Below are 26,144 nucleotides of genomic sequence, written 5' to 3'. Positions count from 1 at the left end.
CTCCATTACATCGATGTAGATTGTTTTAGGGCATGCACCTTAGGTTTTGGAGGCTAAAAAGGCTAGACTGTCTGCGTGTCTGTTGTCATCCCTTGGGATTTGTTCCAATGAGAATGTCTCGAATGATCTAACCAGATTGTCGACGACCTAAAGATATTTGAATAGGTTTGCACCATATGTGACATAGTCTTTGGCTACCTATTTGACGATCAATTGAGAGTCGCTATGAGCCTTGAGCTTGTGTACTTGTAACTATTTTTCCATGTGGAGCCCTGTGATCAATGCTTTGTATTCCGCTTCATTGTTGGACGTTGCGAAATCGATTTTTATGAATTTTTGTAACTGGGCTCCTTCAGGTGAGGTTAATGCAGCCCCAGTCCGCTGCCATTGTTATTGAAAGACCCATAGACGTGTAGTCTCCAAGTGTCTGGTGTGGTAGGTTGGTGGAATGTAGTGGCTGGCTCAGGTTCCCAGTTTACATCTTCAACAGGGAAGTCGACTAGAAAGTCGGCTACGACCTGACCTTTCCTAGACGTTATGGAAACAAATTCGATGTGATGTTCACCGAGTTCTTCAGCCCACTTAGCTGTGTGAGATGTTTTATTGTTGGAGCTGAGAACTTGTTTGATGGGCACCTTAGTGAGAACTTTAATTGCGTGTGCTTGGAAGTATGGACGAAATTTACTGGCAGAGTATAACAAAGCTAGCATCGTTTTCTTAATTGTGGAGTAGTGTTTCTTTGAATCTGACAACGTCTTGCTTTCGAAGTATACGGGATTTTCAACCCCTTCGCTTTCACGAAAAAGAACTGAGTTGATGGTGAAGTCGGAGGCTGCTAGGTAAAGCCCTAGTGTTTCTCCTTCATTTGGTTTAGACAGAACGAGTGGTGTTGACAAGTAGGTCTTTAGGTCGTGAAAAACTTTGTGGAATTCTTCTGTCCATGTGAATGGGCGCCCTTCTTTAGGATTTGGAGGAACGGCCTGCATTTGTCAGATGCTCGTGAGATGAATCTATTGATGCCTGAGACCATGCCAGATAATTTGTGGATTTGTTATTTGGATGTTAGCTCTGACATGTCAAGGAGAGCTCGTATTTGCTCTGGATTCGCTTCAATGCGGCGTTGTGAGACGAGGTATCCTAAGAATTTTCTTGAGGCTACTCCAAATATGCACTTTTCTGGATTGAGCTTCATCTTGTTTTGTAGTAATCGTGCAAATGCGTCCTGTAGGTAAGAAATGTGGTCGCTTGTTTTGGTTCTTTTGACTACCATGTCGTCTATGTACACTTTTATAGTGTCTCCTAGCATGTCTTTGAACATCTTTGTGATAAGTCTTTGATAGGTTGCGCCAACGTTCTTCAATCCGAATGGCAGAAAGTTGTAGCAGAACGTTCCTTGCTCGGTGATGAAAGCGGTCTTTTCTTGGTCTTCTTCTGCTAGCAGTATTTGGTTGTATCCACTGTACGCGTCCATGAAGGATAGAAGCTTGTGACCGCATGTCTGGTCTACAAGTCGGTGGATTCGGGATAGTGGGAAACTATCATTTGGGCAGTGCTTGTTGACGTTAATGAAGTCGTTGCAAAATCGTACTTGCCCATTTTTCTTAGGGATAACAACAATGTTAGCCAACCAGGTCGGGTATTCGACCTCTCTAATGAAACCAACCATTTTAAGATTTTTGATTTCTTCGTTGATTGCTTTTTAAAATTTGAGTGTTAGTTTCCTAGGTCGTTGTTGATTGGTTTGACTGTTGGATCTACTTTTAGTTTGTGACAAGCAACCTGAGGGTTGATTCTAGGCATACCAATATACAACCAAGCAAAAACATCTTTATTGAGAGATAAAAAATTGACAAGCTACTCCTTGAGCTTGGGGTCTAAGTCTACCCCTACATAGACAAATTTTGGATCGTCAGTTGTGCCTAAATTGATTTTTCTCCAGGTTCTACTTTCCTTGGCGCAGCTTCTGGTTTGGCTAGTTCTGTTGTTATTTTACTGATAGCTTTGGAGTCCTGGGGTTCTGGGTATCCTTTGACTTTGCGACCTGAGAGGTGATGTTGGTGGTTGTGCCGACGTGGTTGCATCTATGAGCTTCCAGTTGGTTGCTTTTGAGTTCCATTATGCCTCATGGTCCTAGAAAATAGACGACTTGGTGAAGAGTTGATGGAACTCCTTGAATTTTATGGATCCATCTGCGTCCTAAAATGGCAGTGTAGGACAACTTGACATCAATGATACTGGAACGAGTTGAGACCTTCACCATATCCTCATTTTCTCCAATGGAAACAGATAGAACCACGTCTCCTACTGCGTCCGTATGGTTTCCACTGAATCCATAAAGTGGTGCATGTGAATCTATCATTACTAAGTCTGGTACCTCATGTCTTTGTATGTCTGATAGAAAAGGATGTCGCATGAGCTTCCAGGATCGATCAAAATGCGCTTGACTGTTCATCCATTGATTTTCAAATGGACCACCAATGCATCGTTGTGTGGCAGGCATACTTTTTTGAGGTCGTCCTTAGTGAATGATACTGTTGTATCGGATCAAGAGGTCGCCGGGGCTATCATCTCTGCCTTGTGGGAAAGGTGATAGATTTCTTGTAGTGCTCCTACGCGTCTGCACTTCTCATGACTGGAGATGTCGTTAATAATATATAATTGAAATATATAGATTTACATTTGTTTAGAAATGCGTGAACAATATATATATGATGGAAAAACAGTAAATATACACTCAATATCGTAGAAATAAAGAAGAGTAGTCATGTTCGCACCACTCTAGTTGTACACTACTTGGATGCAAGTCTAGATTAGAAATATGCTTTACTAGTGAAAGTCAAAATAATATATTTGATGGTGAAAGCAGTGAATTTAAATGACAAGCACTACTAAAAATATGATTTTTCGCCGCGGCCAGATCTTGTGGCAAAATGTCTAAAATTCGTGGCAAAATGTCTTTTGCCGCGGGAAAACTTTTTGCAACGGTGGTGGCAGTATTTTAGTGGAAAGAAGTTTTTGGCCACCAGTTTTGCCACCGCGGCAAAAGATGATACATTTAGCCGCGGCCATGCCGTGGCAAGAAGTTGTTTTATATTTGAATTGATTTTGTTTTTAAAATAAAGTAATTTCTTTTTGTCGCGGGTTGGGCCGCTGCAAGATGTATTTTATTGACACAACAGAAATGATTGTTGGGCCTGGCTTTTGGTTATTCTTCTTGCCACAAATGGCCGCGGCAAAAAGTGTGTGCGTTTTTTTTTTTTTTTTTTTTTTTTTTTTTTTTTGTTTTTTTTCTAAAACTATCATGAAACTATGAAAAAGAATCTAAACATGAAGCTATAAAGAAGAATCTAAATTGAAATTTCATTTCAAATGGTAGATAACCCAATTACAATCAGTACCAAGAGAAACATTCCATTTTTTTGGAGTATTTCAATCTCACAAAACAAAGTCTCAAAATATCCACACTAAAAATCCTTATGATGGAAATTCAAAATCAACCAGCACGCATGCATAGCACACTACTATTTTTTTTATCCAATCTACACCAAAATCTCAAAAACCATGAAGTTCGGAATCGACCATGTACAAGAAGTCATCAATGCGTACTCATTTTCTGCAAAAACAAACAACATTATTTGACACAAATTTAGAATATGCAAGAACTCATGTCATTTGAGTATAATAAAGTGACTTTTAAAAGTTCATAACACATTTGATTAAAAGTTAAAACACATGCATATGATTGCTATTTAAAGCCAAGCAAATGGTTAGGTTCAGTATGGCTTGTGAAAGAGAGCAACATAGAACAAAAACAGTGTGTACAAAACTAGAAATTTACTTAGCTGATAAGAATATCAGACAATGAGAAGAAATGTTGTTAGGACAACCTTTCAACTTGTATCGAGCCAAGATGACCATGAGAAATAAACTATGCCATCCTTATACGGTAAGTGGTGGAAATAGAAGATCAAATAGTATTCTTTCTTTATAGGTCGCTTCAGTGAATAATTCTAAAGGAAGAAGTTGAAAAGAAGGCACTCCCACATAACACTAGTTAAGCTTCAAACAACAAATTCCGCTCATCGTAAAACATACAATTAAGGGTGGGGAATAAGAGGGACAAGTGTTCATGACTTCACATTCACTACCATATGTAAGTTTGAGTACGTAGTTTTTTAACAACAAGATGAAGAGTGCAACACATTGTCTTAATTAAGCTTTTACGAGGCGATTGTCATAAGCAGCACCTAAAAGATAAATTTCATATTACTGCAACACACCTAGCTACCACCAAATAATGCCTAACCAAGTTGTCTTGAGAGAAAAGTTCACATTCTATATATTTCACAAGCGCCACCTATTGCAAAGTCCTTAAGACATCTTGAAGTTCCAGAAAAATAAAATCAACATACCCCATTAAATACTACGTACCAAGATAAAGTGCTGCCCAACATATGGAAAGTGAATCATCATATGAATATATATCATATACTGCATGTTTACATACCTGCCTGTACCACCTTTGCAAAATTAGCCATCTGTTATCATATATCTTCCAAGCCTACACATATGAATCAATGATTAGACTGCATCCATATATGTTTAGTGTTTTAATAGAATGCTGATTTTACTAGTGCGCACACACAGACATAAAAATAGCTTTAAACTACAAGAAGATAGTTAAAGGATCCATTAAAATAAGGGTTACATGCGTATCTATTTTTTTAATACAACTTATCTACTCTCTTGGGGGGTATCTTTCTTTTGGCTTTCTTGCATTTCCTTTGGACGGTTCCGGCACAACCAAATAGATGTAAGTGAGTGCCCAACATCTGGTACCTTCTTGTGTAGCATATCATATCTTGTTGGAAATTTCTGAAGATAGAGTTTTGTTATGCAAAAGGTCAGAGTCCTAATGCATTAAGCCCAAGAAATCTTGAACTCCCTTGGCCTAGCAGCAGCCCATCTAATACATTCTAACCTGTCTTTATCTTCTAGAGCTATCACTTGAGAGAGATTATTTGATAGAATACATCCTAGCTTGCTCTAAACCGAAAAGAGAGACTATCCAGAGAGGGATTGAGCTAATGGCTTATAATGCATTATGTATTCCTATAACCCTCTATAAACATAAAGGGAAGAAAGATACAAACTCATCTATTATAATCTATCTTAGCTTGATCTAACCTTCAAGTAAGAATAAGGAAATAACAATCAATCTAATCCATACCAACCATATATAGGATATCGCTACTGCCATGCTTTAATCCCGTTTGATACGGTAGAATGTTCTCTTCCAACAAATGAAAGGAAATGCATTGCGGATCTCATATCATAAATAAAATGGTAGAAGCCCTAGGTAATTAAGCAGTCCTTTTTCATATTCCTCTTTGAATTTTCTACTATGCCTATGCCTACAATGCCTACATTTACTCCTATGCCGGAAATTCCAACTCTGCCTACAATGACATTGCCACCATTGCCAACAAGCCAAATGCATTCTCTCCCAAGCATTCCGTCACCCTTTCCGATTCACTTGAGCGATTGCCTACAACTCCTGGTTATTACCGCCCTCACCCTTTCCAGCGATCCCTAATGTACCCAACTTTCGTTCAGAAATAGAATTCAATATCAAATAAAGATGCAAGCCGAGGAAGGAACTATAGATATATACCTTACCTCCTTGTGCCCATATCATAGCTTGACCTCCGCCTTTGAACTACCTGCACTCAAGAAGAACACTAATCCAGAACCCGACGGTATGGAATAAGACTAAGCCCAACAACCCGACTTGGCCAACCCATGAATAGGAATGGCATGTTTAAGCTTCTCGTAGTTTACTTTCATAAGGCTGTTCCCACTCTCCCCTGAAATGAGATCTCCCCTACGAAATTGGTGCCCCACCGGCCGACCGATGAAAAGAGGCACTGCGAGCCAGCCCTTTATAAGAGTCGGTGTCGGCAACTCTCATTCCGAGTAGGGTAGGCGGAGACCAAACCACCATTCCACTGCCGGGCCCCTCATTCATACCTTCCTTTTCTTTTCAGCCTTTGCTTGCTTCATTCTCATTATCCGAATATTCTTTCTAGATAGAAAGCTTTCGCTGTGCTTGCTTGCTTCATTGGTATTATGCTATTGTCACACATAATCTTACAGATTAAGAAAGCTAATTAAGCTGGTTATGCAAAGTTTGTTAATTTGTTCACATAGGCAGCGTGATTGGGGGGCATATTTGTTGCTTCCCAAGGTAGTTAGTTCACCACACAGGCATGTTAGTACTCAACTGCAGAAAACTAGTAAGAATTATGCCTGTCATCAAATTCATGCCGCATTGCGAGATTACTTGACACTATCTCTATAAAAAGGCTCATAAGAGCCTTTGTGCTCTACAAGACAAAAAGAAAATAAAAGCAATTTTTTTGTGTAGTGCGGGTGATATGGCTATTCCAGAAAGACTTTTTCAAGTCGGAGAAGAGATAGAACGCGTGGAAAACGAATTGCGCCAACGCCGGGGAGTCTTAGAAGCTTTTGGGGAACCTTCACCCAAGATGTCAACCGAAGTTCTTGCCTTTGGATTCAATCCTTGGTAAAGTGTTCGATCTTGTGGAGAGGTACACCTCTAAAAGAAAAGAGAGTAGATATAGGCTCGAGAATAGGCTTGATGAACAAACCGCCGATCTGAATCGAGCCTTCAAGCCAATCCCTTGAACTTCACTCCTAGGCCATTCAACAAATCGGCACCGAAAAGTAAATCCGATTTCGGTCAAATGCTAGCTGAAGTGCTAGCTTCGGAGCTTCCTCTTTGTTAGGTTAGTTAGGCCTGGCGAAGGTTGAAAGAATGATTCGGGTCGAGGAAGGGGGTAGCATCAACCTTTCCTCTATCTATGATTGGGAATTCCTCCAGTTAGTAGAAGTCCCCAGTGAGGGTAGGGTTGGCCTTTTGGGAGTAAGTCTTCCCCGGAGCTTCGCTTGTGGGTGGGAATAAGCGGGATCCCCTAACTGTGCTCCTATCTCAATAAGTGAGTTTGCTTCCCCGCCCGCATTCCAAAGTCATGGGAGGACACCGCCCGGCAGATCGGGAAAAAGGGGTCACTCTGCAAAGATTTCCCTCGGCTTTCTTCTTAATTAATGGAAAAGTCTCCGGTCTTCCCTCTCCTCGTCTTTGAGGAATTCCACGTGCAAGAGGGTCTACTCTCATTGAGGTACCCCCCGAGGCCATTCCACGAGGTAAGCCCGCTTAACCCCAAAAGGCATTGTCTCCCCGGGTTCGTTCTTCCCGTGGATTCCCTACCCATCTAAGTAAATAAGGGTTATCGAACCCCGTCTCTCCCGCCATTGAGGTAAGCACGGCTATCCCGATCTGGCTTTTTGGGCTAACCATTCAAAGATTTCCCTCGGGTTTCCGCTTCATTCAAGTCTTAATTCAAGTAAGGACAAGTCCTTATCATACCGATTGAGATTTCGCCCGCCTCATTCACTGGTGGTCAAGCACCTCGGGCTCTCTTTGCAGCTTGAGGTCTCCTATTTCACTTTCACCAGCCATTGGGAACTCTAATCCACTTTCATTTAACAGCAGGCGAGAAAGGATAGCAAGAAAGGTAGAAGCGGGGTTTGCTCCTGCTTCGGGTTATCTTGTGGATCGGCCGTTGACCGCCTTTGCCTTGTCGTTGGAGTTAAGCGGGATTAGAGGTTGGAGAAAACCGGTGCTTTTAGCTTAAACGGATTTTAACAGTGAGTGAGATCGAGCAATCCAACTTTAGGAATTCCTCCGTTTTTGGCTTCACTTGAGCGATTGACGAATCCAAGAGGAAGTAAAATTGTGATTGGTGACAAGCCGCTTCATAACATAGATTGCCCGATGGAGGTGATGAAAGCTTCAAGGAAGAGTTGAGCAAGCAAAGCCATAGCTATCGGAGGTCCAGCCCTCAAGGAAGAAAAAGCACTCAAAAAGAAGGTCTCGACTTGATAGCCAGCCTTACCATTCATCGAATATTTAAATAACGGAGCGACCGGCAGACACCTTTCATCCCTTGAAGACGACTCCTCTCGATGTGCTCGCAAATCGCACTATAAACACCTACCTAACTCCCAACCTTCCTAGTGAAAAACCCTCATGTAGGTAGGATTTGAACACCTTCTTTATGCTCTTTCACTAGACTTGCTCGCGACTCGCCTATATAAAGAAGACTTCGTAAAGAATTCGATTTCGACGTGTCAACTCCAAGCTCACTTAGTAAGGTTTTCAGCCAAATAAGCTCACAAGCGGTGTGAGCCATTGCTCTATACTCTGCTTCTTCGCACTTTCGACCGTCGCGACAACCGCTTGCTTCTTACTCTTCCACGCCACAAGATTTCCACCTAAAATTAGCAAGATTCGATCGTAGACCTCCTATCTGTCGGTCTGCATTTTGCTCGGGCGCATGTGTATGAAATCAGATAGGTGTTTGTTGCATTGGTCTTCAATTAGTCAATGGCTTAGTTGTTCGCGTATCCCTAGCCTTCGTAGCGAGGGGGGTTGTTGTCGTTGCCCCCGAACTACATAATGAATTCCATCTGCCTCCTTCGATCTTTCAGATTCTAAGGGTTGTTACCCGGCCGTTCTTCCCCAGAGGTCGAAAGCAACTAAAGTTCCTAGATATGGGTTCTTTCCCGGTAAGCTCGATATCTAGTCAATCATCGCGGGGAAGCTATTGCACTCACCAACCATATGAGGCGCCCCATAGCACGAGAAATTCAGCCAATAAGTGAATGACTTTCAGCCCTTCCTTCGCCCGGTAGTGAGCCGCTAGATCTGAATCAACTTCATATGGGACTGGATATGCTCCTGTTCTCGGCGATATATCTTTGGCGATATAGCGAAAAAGGGAAACTTCGATAAGATACACTACTACTACGTCTTTGGTTCTTCATCCGGATATGATGGATCTACCACCCCGGCTTCTATTGCCTATGCTAGTTGAGGGTATGAACCCCCGGATCTAGGCGGGGTGATGGCTTTTCATCTATAGGCTATGGAACTCCCACAGGGACTTTTGGCTTTAGACCTCCCCCGAAAGAGAGTCTCCTGCACAAGAGAGGGGGTATCTTTCTTTTGGCTTTCTTGCATTTCCTTTGGACGGTTCAGGCACAACCAAATAGATGCAAGTGAGTGCCCAACATCTGGTACCTTCTTGTGTAGCATATCATATCTTGTTGGAAATTTCTGAAGATAGAGTTTTGTTATGCAAAAAGGCTGCAGTCCTAATGCATTCGCCCCAAGAAATCTTCGGAACTCCCTTGGCCTAGCAGCAGCCCATCTAATACATTCTAACCTGTCTTTACCTTCTAGAACTATCACTTGAGAGAGATTATTTGATAGAATACATCCTAGCTTGCTCTAAACCGAAAGGAGAGACTATCCAGATCTCATATCATAAATAAAATGGTAGAAGCCCTAGGTAATTAAGCAGTCCTTTTTCATATTCCTCTTTGAATTTTCTACTATGCCTATGCCTACAATGCCTACATTTACTCCTATGCCGGAAATTCCAACTTTGCCTACAATGACATTGCCACCATTGCCAACAAGCCAAATGCATTCTCTCCCAAGCATTCCGTCTCTACCGAAGCTTACAATGCCACCATTGCCTAGTACTAACTTTTTTATATATAAATTTATCCATTTATATAAATTTCTCATTATTCAAAGGTTCTGACAAAAGAAAAATATAAATATGCTAGAAGTGGAAGGAAGTAACTCACAAAGGATATACAAGAGTTATAATAGGCCTGCAATCAAATACATATAGAAGCAGAAGAGAGCAGATTCAAGACAAATACTTAAAGTCGTAAATAACCAAAACAAAAGCTACTGCTACATACCCAAGAAGAAGATGAATTGTTGTACTTTCAATCATCATGTCTACTAAAGATGTTTTAGTCACATTCCCATATTTGAGTTTTAGTTGTTATTTCAAGAAAAGTTTCTGCCTTTTTCATTATGCAGTAAATAGAACGGTCCTAAATAGAACAAGAACCTAAACAAGAGTTAAAAAAAAAGTCAGAGGATATGAGTTCCTAGATTTTTTTAGTATGACTGTATGACTGTTGTCTGTTTGTTTCACTGTTTGTTTTTGTTTTTTTTTTATTTTTTATTTTATTTTATTTTATTTCCTTGCTTACTAATTAAGGAAGGTCAGAGGAGGTCAACAAGCAACAAGTAATACTAGAGTTGTATGGGTGCAACTCAAGTAAGACAATTTTGTGAAGAAAATGTTACTAAATATACTAGTGTAATCGGCATGCACGATGCACTTGCACAGCTCGAAGAAGAAGTCTTGAGGAGGAGGAGGGTGGTAGTCTTCTTGAATTGGATTAGGAGAAGTGACGGTGAATAATTGATGGTGTTGAAATGGGGATAAAAAGAGAGAAATTTTGGGTAGAAACTGCGTGGAAATGTCACCATTGCCTTCTCTCCCAAGCATTTCGTCTCTATCGAAGCTTACAATGCCACCATTGCCTAGTACTAACTTGCCTACACTGCCTTCAATCCCTACAATCCCTACGATGCCCACTATTCCAAAGGTCGCATTGCCACCATTGTCTATGGTACTATTGCCCACTATCCCAACAACAATCCCCTCAATCCTTAATCTGCCCACAACAATTCCCTCGTTCCCATTTTTATCCCAGGTTCCATTTAATTCCTATTACAGAATATGTCACTCAAAACAACCATGAGTGATGAAATATCTAAATTAGGAACTAAGGCAGAACAAACGTCGTCTAATCCTAGGTTCCATTTAGACAAGGACGGAGAAAAGGAGGGGTGCAAACATATAAACAACAAAACAAGCAAGGGACAGAAGATAGGATAGATGACAAGGTAAGGACTGACTTACTTAATCAGAAAAAGGATGTGAACAAGTTGCAGTCATCTCCAAGAGCTTTTGCATAAGTCGCGCTTCCATGTCCGCATCTCGTGCATTTAACTGTCTCTTCATCTCATCCATTTCACGTTGCCTTTGCTCATCTTTTTCTTGTGCTTGCCTCCTAATCTCTTCAATCTCACGCTGTCTTTCCTCTTCCTTCTCTTGCGCTAGTCTTTGCATTTCAGCCACCAGGTTTTCCAAGTCATTCACGCGATTGTCTGAAGATAACCGGGAGCCAAAATAGCTGGTTGGTGTTACACCTCGTCCCTTCAACCTCACACGTCCATGCCGCTCTGGAGGCATCACTTGCCTATAAATCTCATTTGTGAGAGGTTGTTGTGTCCTTGCTTCATCTCTACCTGCTAGTTCTTTCATTTTGTCCTTCATATTCCAAAAAAAAAAAAAAAAAAAATACATGATATTACATACAACCGAGTAAGATATTCAAACTGAAGCTATTACCAAGATCAAACTCATACATACAATGTAATCTCTTGATTGATCATCAAGAGCGTCATGCATTTTTATACTTGTGTGAGTCCTCACAAAAAGATCTCCTAGGGAAGGGGGTGCTCCAAAAATCTTCACTCTAACCAAACATAAAGAAATTTGCTAATTGTTACTAGTCAAATTCAATACCGCAGAGAAAATAAAAATAATAAGCATATGTACCATTATCTCTTCAAACCGGGGAAAGCTTATTCTTCCAAAGCGATTATTGCTTTCGCTATTTGCTTAGCACGGTTAGCCTTGTTACGATTAGAAATTGCCTACACATACATAATACATACAAATTGATCTTGGTCAATATAGTACCATGTAAAAATATTTAAGTTAAATGTTACACTACTTTTTCTTACTTGATGCTCTGGAGTATCCCAAAACTCCACAAGCTGAACCCACTCTTCTGGCGATAGTTGTGGTGGCCTATGGCTTAGACGCTCTTCATATGTGGTATAGCGGGTATAAAAGTTCCTTTTCCATTTACTCTTTTTGTTTCTGAATTCGTCCCCGGAAATTGGACCCAAAGTTGGATCCTTCCAGGTCTCCTCAAGTTCCCATGACTCCTAAAACGAGAGATTAAAAGCTTAAACAATGCTATGCATATATGTTAATGATGAATCATAGTTCTACTAAGAAACGAAACAAACAATGTTTTTCTATTAGCAAGTGTGTGCAGCTCCAAATGTCCATACCTTAATGGTATCCCATAACCATTGTTTGTGGCCTCCATCTTGGAGATCCCAATTTTTTGTCCAGTCAAATCGACGTGTTGTTGCTATTAATACTCCAATAGATTCAGAGAACAAACTTGGATGTTTCCGAGGTCCCACCGGTTGTTTATCTTTCCATATCAATTCCAACTTTGAGCCTTTTGGCTGGTCAAATACCTTAGGAAGGGTAGAAGTGCCTCTAACCCACTTTCCAAATTTGTACACATACCCAAAGCTACATTAATTAAACATCGACAATAATGAAATTTAATGCTTAGTTAAACGTGCAGCTCTCATCACCATTAGGATCCTCTCTCGGGCGTTTTTTACCATTGCACCCGCCTAAATCGTCGAAAAAAATAATTCATTGAAGTAAAACAATTGAATACACTAGAAACAAATATATTACAATCTTGTTAAGTGATACTACCTTAAATCATTAGTAAACTGTTATAAAAAAAGTCATTAGTGAAAAATATATGTTTATATATAACATTAAAGGATGCATGAAATAAAGCAAACTAAAATCAGATAATAACCACTCCCAAAACAAAAAACAGCACAAAAAAAGTCAAACTACATCTAATATTCATCACTGAAATCAATGTCGTCTTCATCTTCATCACTGAAATCAATGATGTCTTCCTCACAATCACTATCACTGATGAAGTCTTCATCACATTCGACAACGTCAACCATATCTTCATCAACAATATCTGCATCAACTTCTACTCCATCAATCTCACTCCTAGTCCAACCATCAATGCCGTGTGTGTTGTTAGCTATGTCGTTATCCACATCTTGGTGCATGCAAGACGTGTTATCTTCAATCGACTCAACTACTGAACCCATATCGTACAAGTCCCTTGGAAGCGTCTTCAACACAACTCGCCAATTATCGTCCAAATTATCCTGGACATAAAAACACGTTTCAGCTTGAGATGCTAGAATGAATGGTTCATTTGTAGCTAAGGATCGTGTAATGTTCACGAGAGAACCCATATTCATCTATTTTCATTCCCTTGCGAGTCATAACATCCCACCAATCACATTTGAATAGAAACACTCTATTCTCCTTACAATAACGCAACTCAACTATGTCATTTAGCACACCATAATAACCAACACTACCAATCACTGGGTTCATGTCTTTTGCGCTTGCAAAGCTCGATGTTTCTGCCGATACAAAAACTCCATCGTTTCGGGTTTTCCTTCGTGACTCCACGCGAACTTTTGTGTGAAATCTAAATCCATTTGCAACACAGCCCATGAAACAAGAAGCAAATCGACTTGGACCATATGCTAAACTCTGAAGTTGCTCGTTGACCAACTCCCCATCCTTTTTCATTTGCTGGACCTATTAAGATAAGAAGAAAAAAAAAATTAATATATACATGGATACATCTTAGTTTAATATCCATGCAGACAAGAACACGACTTAGATGCCTGCAAAGGCAAGGGAGATGTCTAGCACTGAAGAATCTTAGTTTAATCACATTTCAGAAGCACTAATCTTTGTGACCTGAGTTTTTATGGATGATGATGCTGCTAGAATTAAGATGGATATCCCTTCTTCAGTCAACCAACTAAAATACATACAGATTATCAACCTTAACTTGCCTGAAGCGAGGCATATGATTGCTTCACATCTAGTTGATCACCCTTGGATTTGATCTAGATTCTAGAGAGATATATATAAAGAGGTGCCAAATGGTAACAACAAACCTAGGCATTCAACTAGGGATGACATAACAATAATCTTTCTTTTTCTACTAGTTAGGGAGTTTTCTTTTAATCTAAACTAAAATTGTAGTCTAGGAATAGGTAAGAAAGTCTACATAGGCCTACATTAACAAAAGGAAGAAACAAATAATATACATCTTAGCTTCATGCATCCTACACAAATAATGTGTCAGGGGAGAGTAAAGGTAGTTTTTCCTTGTTCTTTGTGTTAGACAGACTAATTACCAGTCCTCTAAATCCTATAGATACGCACAAATTGTAATTTACAGATATATTCACAAATTGATAAAAACATTATCTAACTGCATCCATGTAACACTTACATGGTTTTCAAACCATTTACCAAAACGTTCATTATGAATACGGTCCACAGTCCTAGCACTTGCCCGCCGCCCGAGCTCATCCCTAATCACTTGTTTGTGCCTCCTGTATGAAAAATTGTTTAAATTATAATGAGTATATATGACACGTGTTTATAAATAATATCTCTGTTAACAAAGGCACAATTTCAATAAGGTGTACTTACTCAACAAACGGTACCACTTCCTCACAATTGATTAGCACATACAAATGAGCTAGTTCCCACTCATCGTCTGTTAGAGTCCGAAACGTCCCCTTCCCTAAAGCACGTCTGTTTCCACAAAAAATAGAAAACTTTCCATCTGATCCAACGACTTGGAACTCTTCATTCCTCCCGGCCGGTTGAACTTAGTCTCAATCCCATCATTTAAGTATCTTGAGCAGAAATTCAAACATTCATCGGCAAGATACCCTTCGGCAATAGATCCCTCTGGTCTACTCTTATTACGAACATACTTCTTCAAGGTGTTCAAGTACCTGAATAAATATAAAATAAGACAAAATTTAAGTTCAAATTTTAACAACAAAACATACAAGTAACCATTACTATTATCTTTACATACTGACCTTTCGATTGGGTACATCCATCGATAGTACACGGGTCCAGCAAGCTTAGCTTGACCAGCTAAATGAATAGGCAAGTGCACCATAACATCAAAAAAGGATGGAGGAAAGATCATTTCCATTTTACATAGTGTGACAGCAATCTGGTACTCAAGACGCTCCAACTCTGCAACCCATAATACTTTCGAACATAACTGCTTGTAGAAATTAGAGAGCTCAACGAGAACTAACGTAACTTCCTTAGGTAAGATTCCACGTATTGCAACTGGAAGTAGCTGCTGAACTAGAACATGCCAATCATGGCTTTTCAGGCCAGGTATTTTGCATTCTTTCACCTGAACACGACGCGATATATTAGATGAAAAATTATCGGGAACTTTAATACCTTTCAAGAATTGACAAAGCTTCCTCTTCTCAGTCAAGGACAAGGTATAGGGGGCGCGGGGGAGATAGTATTTGTTACCCTCTTTAGCTATCTGATGAAGTGACTTTCGCATACCCATTAACACCAAATCTTGCCTTGCCTTTAAGTTATCCTTTGATTTCTTCTCTAAATTCAGCAATGTCCCAAGCCAACTCTCACCGTTGTTCTTTTCAATGTGCATGACATCTAGATTATGGAGTACACGAAGGTATTTCCAATACGGGAGATCAAAAAATACACTGATCTTCTTCCAATTGTGTGGCAGATAATTATCATCTCTTTTTCTCTTCTGTCCAACCTTATCACACTCCGCCTTACCAAATGTGATTTGGTCGTACCCATGTAATTGAGCAAGTACATCACTTCCGCTAAAGGGACTTGGGGCAACTCCCATTTCAGTATTGTTATCAAAAGAACTCTTATTCTTTCGATATCTATGATTAAGTGGCGTGAATTTACTTCCCATATAACAGAACTTTTTCCCATTTTGCAACCATTTTGAGCATGTCTTCTCATGGCAAGAGGGACATGCAAGTTGACCTTTAGTGCTCCATCCAGACAAATTAGCAAATGCTGGGAAGTTGTTAATAGTCCACAAAACAGCTGCATGCATTTTAAAATTCTGTTTTGAAGATGCATCGTACGTCTCAACTCCCTTTTCCCATAACTCCTGTAACTCATCAATCAATGGCTGCAAGTACACGTCAATGTTATTTCCAGGACTGCTAGGGCCAGGAATTAACAATGACATGATGAGAAAAGGTTGCTTCATACACATCCATGGCGGCAGATTATACGGAACTAGAACAACAGGCCAAGTGCTATGAATAGAACTATGACTACCAAAAGGATTGAAGCCATCACTAGCCATACCGAGTCTGACATTGCGAGATTCTAAACCAAATGAAGGATATCTTTGGTAAAAAATTTTCCATTCCTCGGAGTCAGCTGGATGCCTCAAAGCACCATCTTTCGTACGATCTTCAGCATGCCATCTCATATCTTTAGAAGTTTTTGAGCACATAAATAATCTTTTGAGTCTTGGCTTTACGGGAAAGTATCGCAAAACCTTAGCAGCCTTTTTCTTAGGTTTTGCAGATGAACTAACTCCGTTCTCTGTACACTCCAATGAAGTCGTAATCCATCTTGACTCACCACATATATCACAATTATCCTTGTCCATGACCGGTTTATTATACTTCCAATGCAGCATACAATCATTTGGACATGCATCTATCTTAATGCACTCCATCCCAAGATCCCGCAGTTGTTTTTTTGATTCATAGTGATTCTTGGGCATATTGATGTCATCTGGAAGTGAATCATTCAATACCTCAAGCAACATGTCAAACGAATGATTACTCCAAAATAGTTAAGACACTTTACATGAAGCAAGCGTATTAGGAAAGACAATTTTGAAGTCTTAGTACAGCTTGGGTACAAGGGTGTTTCTGCTTCCTTCAACAACTTGTAAAACTTCTGTGCTTCCTCGTTTGGCTCATCCGTACGCGGGTCGCTAGAACTAGACTCATTTGAGTTCTGATCAGCTGGTATGTCATTGTCTATACCAACTATGTTCTGAAATCCTAAAGCATCTTGCAACATTCTATGCATATCATCACCCTCATTGGACTCGTGACTAGTATTCACCTCCCCACTCTCTCCATGCTTTGTCCAACGGACATAACTCCGTAATATACCACGATTTCGTATATGATGTTCCACTACATTTTTAGGCCATCGCATTATATTAATGCATCTAACACATGGGCAGTACATCTCGTCACCGAGTTCCACATTTCGATTATTCCAAGCAAACTCTATAAATTGTTGACAACCTAGTATATACTTGCGACTACATTTCCCCACAAATGGATCCATCCAACTTTTATCCATTAAGATATTGAACTACAAATGCTACTACACAAGAAAAAAACAATAAATATGACAATCTTGTTTAGTAAAAATATCATATCCTATAACAAGTTTAAAAATTAAATATTTAGTATAACAAAGACAAGAAAATGATCATTACACTAATAAGATTAACATCGTCAAACACATCGTTAATCCGACAACATTACACTTCGTGGCATGGTCCACACTATTTGTTGATCCTTTTAAGATTTTATTTTTTGTGTTTTTTGCTTTCTTTCTTCACTACAAGACCAGCTACTACACTAGAAATATTTCCTTCATGGCGATTGAGATTTCAAGAGACTCCCATAGTACTTGATTATCTCCTCTTGTATTTTAAATAAGTTTAAACTGTCAACTATCTACTCTACACGCCTTGGTTCTGGACTTGGAGTAGAGTTGTAGACGATGCAAGAAAATATTATGCTTTTATTTTATTTTTGTCATTCATTAATCGTTGGTTTAGGTGCTGTGAGTTGATTCTTATATTCCCACTTGAATTTCTAACTTCAACCACAAAAAACTTTGAGCGTACAAGAAAATAAGTTTTCTTTTCTTTTGTTCAGGGAAGTTCAAAATCAGGAGAGTACAGATTCGGGATCTGCCCAGAATATTATTTCCTATAAAGCTGATGCTCAGTTAGAACCAGACTCTCCTAGCAGCAAGAAGACATCAAAGGAGCATCTTGACCAGAAGCAGCAGTAACAACAACTGATAAAGACGGCATGTGATGTGTCTAGAATAGGACCACTACAACAAGCTAGTATAATAATATAAATGCACAAGTTATGAACTTTACCTCTTAATAAGAAAATAAAAGGCTAAAGCTTTAAACTTAAAAAAGCATATTTTTTAACTACAAATAATATATAAAGGATTAGAAACTCATACATCAGTTATGAATTGTTAACAAGCTAGTTAGAAGGAAGAAATAGTGAAGAATGAATTATTATACCTGAGAAGCGCGATGAATGAAGAGAGGAGCCTGAAGGTGAAGGACCTCAGGAGAAGGTGAAGGACCTCCGGAAGCAGTGAAGAAGGTGAAGGAGGAGCCAGTGAAGTGAAGAAGGTGAAGGAGGAGCTGGAAGCAGTGAAGAAAGTGGCTGAAATGGTGGAAGTTTGGGGGTTCAATTATGATTTCTATTTTGTTATATTTCCATTTGTTCTTTAAAAAGTTTCGGGTTCGATTGTTTCACCAAAATAAACGGAGGGAAAGAATAAAACAGACCGCGGGAATGGGTTTTCTTCACCTTTATTTTTTTGGGCCAACTTAAGAACCTTCTTGCCACCATCGATGCAAAATACCCACTTGTAGCCACGGCCAGAAACCAAGCGTGGCAAACGGTATGACTTAACGCCACGGCCAAGTCGAACTGGTTGCAAGAAATAAGCCTTTTGTCACGGAAAGCCACAGGCGAGGCAACATGAAACGTCTTGCCACCAATTCTATGTGTCGTCGCAAAAAGTGGGAACTAGCCACCAATTACAGTGGCCGCGGCAAAATGTTCGACGCTAGAAGTCACTTTTTTAGTAGTGAAGAGAAGATATTAGAAAGGGTGTAATCCACCACGCGATTCGATTGACTATTAGTTAGTATCGAATTGCTTGTGTTAATCCCTAGTGAAGACCAAGTCCTCTCGGATCGAGGTTTTAGTAGCATGAGATTTTAGCTCCACCACAAATCTCTTTGGTGGTGGCTCTATACTCTAGTTCTCCGTTATGAGCTATATCTCTAGACACTCATAACGAAGAACTTGATGTTCTTGATGCAAAACAATAATACTAATAGCTACTAATCCTCACATGGCTTTATAAACCTCCTCTAATGGAGGTTTAGCCTTGTGTCATAGGAATCATTACACAAAAGAAATAATAAGAAGACTTAATTGAAAAGACAATTGAATTGAAATTAACTAAAGCTTTTATTTATGGGAATTAATGGCAGCTACAAACTAAATTATGTTAACCCTAAACTAAAGAAAAGTAAACCTAATTAAAACTAAACTAAACTAATTATTAACTAAGGAGGGGAAAGAGAATCTTGAGTGTTTAGCCTTAACCCTCTTTATATAGGAGAATGTTAGGGTTAGATTTTCGTGCATGGGTCAAAAAGGGGGAATTTGGGCCTCTAAAGTGAGCTCAAAATCCATTAGGTTAAGTTTAAAAAGGCCTCAATTGCTGGATTTTACTTCTGTGCCCTTTTTATCTACTTTTCCAGCTCTGATTGGGGCAAGGCAGGGTCCATTGGAAATCTGGTTCCGAGCCAGTCGTTATGACATAAAGTAAGCCCAATTCTGAGGCCCAAGTCCAAAGATACGGCCTATTGAAGTTCTGTTGATTTTTCTGTTCTCTTTCTACCCAGATTGACTTTGACTTCCTAGCTTTGACTGGGCTTGAAAAAGGTTTTTCTTCATGAATCTTGGGCTTTAAACGTAGAACTTCATCAGCAATCATCTTGACTCGTTTTCCATGCAAAAGTGGTGTCTTTAGTCACCTAATCAGCTTCAAGTCCTAAAATGCACAAAAACACGTAAACAGTATTAACTCTTATTTATTATAAACATAATTGGCCTAAGTAGAATACTATTAAGGGGTTTAAAATATACTTTTGGGTGCTTATCACACCACCCCAAACAACATTTTGCTTGTCCTCAAGCAAAGATGAGAAATAAAAACAAATAAGTAACAAAAAATGTGGTCTTAACTAATCTTGTTTCGTAGAGTGCGATTGCATTGACCATATGCAATAAGGCGTTAAACCATTAGAAATTTTCTAGTAGATGAGTTATAACGTCGTGAGAGTTTTCCAGAGAAAGTACTCATAAACTTCATTCATACTACAACGACTAAGAGATAAAAATAAAATTTCCTAATTAATTTCAGATATCTATACATCTCAATAACAATATAATAAGAACAATGCTTTTGAAATCTAAGCTAATACACGCATAATAATCAAATCATCTAAAGATACACATGCATGTTATGAACTATGTTATGAAATACAATGGCAGATCCATTTCTGAAACTTTTGGAATATCGTCCTTAAATAGGTCCTCACAATTTGTCTAGAAAAAAATACTCTGATTTTCTACTCAAGTTTCGCTCACTCCAGTGTGCAGTGGGCACACATTTCCTCACAATCTCAATGACATCCAAAGGAGCCGAGGTCGATCAATCATATCTACCACTTATTATCACACCAAATTAATCCAAATTGAGCTAGAGGTCTTTATTAGGTGATACGGGGCTGAGGTGATGGTTTAAGAAGAAACGGAATGGATATTCAAATAAACAAGTTTGAGATAATAGGGTCTTCAATTACATGTAACTAAAGAAAACCTTGGTCTTACTTTGCTTCAACACTTAGTTTCCATCCTTAGCCATTTTATTTTGGCTTTTTCACTCCTTTTATTCTATTTTTAGAGTTTTTGTTTGATTTTGATTTTGATTTTGATTTTCTTTTCTTTGGATGGAAACTTCTTTTCTTTTCCTTTTCTGAAGCAACTAACTAAATTTTTGGTTTTCCACAAGTCTTTCTCTTTATTCTCTTTACTCATCCTATTCTCCGATTCATTCAAGATGGGTAGGCTTTATTTTATTTTCATTTTTATTGGTTTAAAAGATGGGTAAAGAATTTGTGGTTGTGAAAAGGCTAATTGAAAGGCTCATAGGGGAGACTAGAGGATGATTACTTATAGGTATAAATTTTTAGTTATATTGATCCAAAAAGGGCCTAAATTCTCGCTTAGGATATGGTATGTTGATAAAGCAAGTGGATGTGTGATTTCTTTACTCATATTATATGTCTCCTTTGTGTCATCAATCAGATACTCATTCATATGAGGCTTTTAGGCTAGAATCTCATAGGATATGTAAAATTAAGTAGTCTAACCTAGGTCTCAGAAAAATACTGCCAAGTACACTTATACATGCTCATGCAAGATGTTAATGAAAATACACAATGACTATTACCTACGTATTAACCTAAGTTTCTAAGAACTACACTTAATTATATTGCTACTTGAGATTTTTAGACTAATATCATCATGGAAAAGAAAATAATATCATTATCCTAAGTGCTTAGTATAAGCTATTTTTATACGACAAATAATACATAATATACAACCTAATATGTGCTTAAACATTTACAGCGTGTTTCTATACCACCCCCAAACAGAATCATGTTTTGTCCACAAAGTATGAAATGAAAATAAAGGATATATAGTACCATAGAAACTTTCTTAGAAATATGAGCACCTGTAAAAGAAAGTTAAACAATACAAATGTAAAGAAATAAAATGCAGACGCAACTCGTATATGAGTTCCATCAATTATGGAGATAATAGGAAATAAAAAGTCGTTTGGGACTTAAGCGGACACTAACAAGAAATTATAAATATTACCATATATAGTTGGGGTAATCATGCGTTATCCTCCGTTTGCTCCTCACTTGTGGAATGAGGCTCCTTTAAGTCTTGACTATCTATGACAACTTTCCATGCCTTCATTCTATTTTCATCTACCCTAGCCAACCTATTTAGTGCAATTTGCTCGGACGGGGTATAAGGGGCTACTAGGTGAGGTTGTAGGCGCCAGCCAGGCCAAACCATAGCACGTAAATAACGGACTATGATATTGGTTGTGCGCTGATAAGAGCCCAAAACTGTAGTTTAAACCCTTTAATAGTATTTGTATTTAGCCAATTATATTATTAATAATATAAGTTTATTACTAATTAGGTGCTTTTGAATTTGCAGGCTTCGGAGTTAAATAAATGTAAATTCGTTACTAATTAAGCGCTAAAAGGAGCTAAAATGATTGCTATGAAAGTTCTATGAAGAAAGCCCAAGTTTCATGGAGAAAAAGCCCTTAAAAAGCCCAAGTTTAATGGAGAAAAAACCCTTAAAAAGCCCAAGTCAACACTGTTAAGTGAAAGTTTAATCAGATTAGAGAGTTGAAGAAAAGTCAACAGAATTTCAAAAGGCTATATCTTTGGACTAAAACCTCGGAATTGGGGCCATTTTATATCAAAAGGACCGGCTCAGAAAGCTCTTTCCAATGGTCCTAACTCCTAACCTTGTCTCCATCAATGCAGTATAAGTTGGTGAAAATTCACGCCACAGTAACACGACCAGAATTGGAAGTCTTGGATTCAACAAATTGGGTTTTGGACTTGATTTATGGGTCCATAACCTAGCCTAAAAGCCCATGCACGAAAGTGTAAACCTAACCCTCTCCTATATAAAGAGGGTTAAGGAAAAACAAAACTTGGCTACCCCCTTCCATTAGTTTAGTTTTAAATTAGGGTTCTCTCTCTCTCCCTTGTTAGTTTTAGTTTATGAGTTTAGTTTGTAGCTTCCATTAGAATCTTTTAATAAAAAACTTAGTATTCAATTCAATAATTACTTCTTCTTTACATTATGTCATCCTTTCATTATTTTAGTTTAATTAATCCAATGATATTAGGCTAATCCTCCCATTAGAGGGAGTGATTATGAAACCTAATGAGAAATAGATTGCTTAGTAGAATTATTTCATTATGTATATATTTCAATGAGTTTAGTTTATTGTATGACTTCCAAAATAAGTATATAATAAATTAAACTAGGGATTGTTGTAATTAAGTCGAGAGACTTGGTTGTAATAATTCTACATGCTAGTAATAATGACTATAGAGATGTAGGTTGTTGCTAGGGATGATAAAAGTTGAGGCTTTATGTTGAATCGTTGCATGAAAACCTAAATATGATTTTTTTTTCAATGAATAATTCGATTCTTGCATTAAACTAGTTATTAGGTGGATTGATTACTCTTCTCTATAACTTTCTCTTCCATCAAAACCCTATTTTTATTAGTTTAGTTAATTTATATTTATTTGAATCCATAGTATAATCGTAGAATAGAAATCTCTCGACATAACATTACTCTCACCAATGTTTCTTTGTGTTTGATTAGTTGAATTTCTTTATGTCTTTGTAGTTTAGGAGTGGAACGATTCTGTACTCTATATACTTCATGATTATTTGAGAGTAGGAATATTGATCTAAGCACTTGTTTATGTGATTGGTTATTTGTGTTTACGCATAAATAGTTAGTCTCAATAAATTGTCTTTATCATGCGCATTGTATCAACCTTGACCCAATCGGTGAAACGTGTACAGAATTCCAGGAAAAAGAAGGTCATTATACGTGTGACTATGACTGGCATAAGAAGGTACTGATGCCTTACAGTCTGTGCTCTGGCAAGACCAACCACTATGGTTTTGGATATATCATAATACCGACGCCCCTCTGCTAAAGCAATGAAGGCGTTGCATGCGTGGGAATCCACAGATTTGAAGTGCCAATCCCCTAGGACATTAAGCTTAAGGAAAAGCATAGCAAGGCCCATATTAAGGGCCATGCTTCCTAAAGATACGTTATGTTGGCCTTGGTGTACTACTTGAAATATACCCGCACCATAGGTCTCGTGGAAGTTTACCCAATCATAAGTGTTGTCATTATCAGCTATATAATCAATATGGGTGTCTTGCGCAGCTGTTGGAATTCCTAATGAAAAAGCAATTAAGTACTTAGTCAATTCAAAGGGTTCATTATCTAACATGACTCTGAGGGTTTGTTCTCCATGGGAGCGTGTAAAGAATTCAACATGCTCATAAAAATATTTAGTAAGGGTAGGAGAATAGGTTTGATCAGATCTTACCAGTAGGGTTTCCCATTCGTGCTCCATTACCATATCCTCAAAGTATGCACCGTACTTCTCATTAAGAAATAGATCCTCAAAAGACTGTTCTGGTATAATTTTTGGAGTAGACATAGTAAACAAGTAATGAATTGAAGTATTGGAACTGTTAGAAGAAGAACCTGAAAATCCGAGCCTGGAAGCTTGCGATGGGGGGGGGGGGGGGTGCGTGCTTGGAATAACCCTTCGAAAAGCGGTGCACGAGTAAGAATGTTGATACCAAATTTATACAAGCGCGGGGCGCGATAAGTTTGTTCGTGTCTAAGGCGTGTGTGTGCTCTGAGATGCAGCGATATGTTTAGGGTTTTCAGTTATGAAACTACATGCTTAGATATTGTTTTTATAGTGTTTGGTTGCTAAGTCTAAGGGCAGATGGTTGCTAAATAAAAAGATGTGAAAAAAATATATCTTTAGAATAGTTTCCTATGCATGAATTCTATTTCACTTTTTGGAATTTCTATATATGATTAGCTTCCGAAATTCCCTGAAATTTTGACATTCCACAAAATTTTAGGTTCCTAATTACATTATGGATCCCAATTGATGTAAACAAGGCCCATGGGTTGCATATAATGGGTTTTTTCTATTAGATTAGTTTCTGAAATTCTGCAAAACTTTGAAATTATTCGAAATATCAGGTACCTAACATTGTGGATCCCAATTAAATTAAACAAGGCCCAATGGTTGTTATATTTTGACCCAAAACTTATAAAAATTTGATTTAAGGCATGCAATTTCATACGTGCACATATATTAAAATATACCACCCCAAACAATTTGAGAGGGGGGTTCATGACATTGATCAATTAAATTACCTAAACATGCGGAATATCAACATAAAAACTATATGGTAAAGAATATGTGCTTAATCATGCATTAAATTTAACAATACATGCATAGATAAATAATCACATAAACAAAATATATTAACTACTTAACTACAGAAGCAATAAACAAATAATAAAACTAAAGTTACTGAAATTAAAACAAATACAAAAATTAAATAGTTATTACAAAACAAAAATCAATTTAAATCAATTTCATCACAACAAATCAAATAGAAAGAAGCTATCCCTGAGAAGAAGATGGTCCAGAACCATCATAAGGATGACGATGATGACGCTCACTTCTAGAGTCAGAAGAAGAAGGTGAACCGCTTGATTGGGCCAAACATCTCAAGACTTCGCCCTGAAAAGCTGCCTGCGCCTCTTCCATATTCTCTATAGAATTAAGCATGTTAGCATGGTTATCAGCTATGGTTCGAATGTTCTGCTCTAAGCTGCGGTGATCACGTTGAATTGAACATTGGCGCCTCTGTATCAATTCACAGAGCGTAGATAGGGTTCGCTGATGATCAAAAAGCGTACACATCCTGCTATGGAATAGTGAAAAACATGCAAAATTAGAAGTAGCATGATCCATAGCATTCTCAGCAAAACAAATAGGATATTCATTCTCATCCTGATCTATACCATCAACTCTCTCTTCAGGCAATGTCCAATGCCTTTGAACATAGTCACTATACACCTTTGCGTTTGAGTGAAGCTTAATATGAGTCCTAGATGACTCAGGCATGCAACCGCAAGATAACATAATCTTAGTAACTAAAACAGGTAGGGGTGTAGTGCTCAGGCCTACAGCCATAAGCTTTTCACGCAGAAAGTCAATGAGGCAAAAACCATAACTGCTATTTTGCAAAACCCAAAGGACGTGCAAGAATGACAAGCTGATGTCACTTGGCTTTGAAGTGCTACACAGAGGTTCTTTCCTAGCCACTGTGTCACAGCCAGCTGCTTAATCCTAAGCGACTGCTGCCTGGCCTAGTGAGAACAATCGTTGTAACGACCCTCAAGCAGCGTCTCTAGTATCAACTGATGCACACCGTGGTGACCTGTTTAGCGGGTATCCCAGTGATGGATGTGAGCGAATCGTGTGTCACATCCCGCTGAACTCCGTCTAAATCCACAAACATCCTCCCTGAAAGGAGTATCCTCTTATTCTGATAAAATCGCAACACCAAATCCTCATGGTAGTACTCATCAGTAGAGTGTCACATTCTATCCCACCCTTTAGCATGCATCTCTGTACTGTAGAATGGCTGGAAAATCTCCACGATGAATGCAAATTTCGGCATGATTTTTGCTGGTCTGCCATTGGTAGGTTAAAATTTGAATATGGGTAGGGGTTTAAGTAGGGGATGATAGGGGAAAGGTGCTGTAAAAAGTTGGAGGAGGTCTGTTTCAAACGAGGCGCATGGCGAGCTTGTA

At 38.6% G+C, this 26,144-nt stretch overlaps 2 protein-coding genes and 1 long non-coding RNA gene across 3 annotated transcripts; all 3 read right to left on the bottom strand.

The window, feature by feature from the left end:
- Positions 1-3,380: 3,380 nt before the first annotated feature.
- Positions 3,381-11,143, bottom strand: LOC147510182 (uncharacterized). The gene is made up of 4 exons (XR_015216741.1): positions 10,881-11,143; positions 9,742-9,768; positions 4,508-4,561; positions 3,381-3,613 (listed from the first exon to the last, which is right to left on the bottom strand). It is a non-coding gene; the product is annotated as an uncharacterized LOC147510182 (long non-coding RNA).
- A 1,939-nt stretch (positions 11,144-13,082) lies between these two features.
- LOC147510181 (uncharacterized) lies at positions 13,083-15,668 on the bottom strand. Its single transcript, XM_086598041.1, is given in 5 exon segments — positions 13,083-13,481; positions 14,191-14,293; positions 14,394-14,565; positions 14,568-14,704; positions 14,795-15,668. Coding segments are annotated over 5 exon segments (1,626 nt in total). The 5' UTR covers positions 15,610-15,668.
- Positions 15,669-15,799: 131 nt separating this feature from the next.
- LOC147510180 (uncharacterized) lies at positions 15,800-17,111 on the bottom strand. The gene is made up of 3 exons (XM_086598040.1): positions 16,646-17,111; positions 15,860-16,526; positions 15,800-15,818 (listed from the first exon to the last, which is right to left on the bottom strand). The coding sequence occupies exons 1-3, from the start codon at positions 17,109-17,111 to the stop codon at positions 15,800-15,802; spliced, it is 1,152 nt and encodes a 383-aa protein (XP_086454166.1).
- Between the last annotated feature and the right edge of the window lie 9,033 nt (positions 17,112-26,144).

The sequence above is a fragment of the Coptis chinensis genome, chromosome 3 (assembly GCF_015680905.1).
Source record: "Coptis chinensis isolate HL-2020 chromosome 3, ASM1568090v1, whole genome shotgun sequence".
Taxonomy (NCBI): Eukaryota; Viridiplantae; Streptophyta; class Magnoliopsida; order Ranunculales; family Ranunculaceae; genus Coptis; species Coptis chinensis.
The sequence above is the reverse complement of the archived record's forward strand: the minus strand, read 5'-3'. Positions and strand labels throughout refer to the sequence as shown.

Bases quoted from the DNA above. Each gene is read 5' to 3' on its own strand.
- LOC147510180 (XM_086598040.1), bottom strand. From the start codon at position 17,111: ATGGATAAAAGTTGGATGGATCCATTTGTGGGGAAATGTAGTCGCAAG. The intron at 16,527-16,645 runs GTACTAAGACTT...ATTCACTTCCAG, and splicing joins AACACCCTTGTACCCAAGCT to ATGACATCAATATGCCCAAG.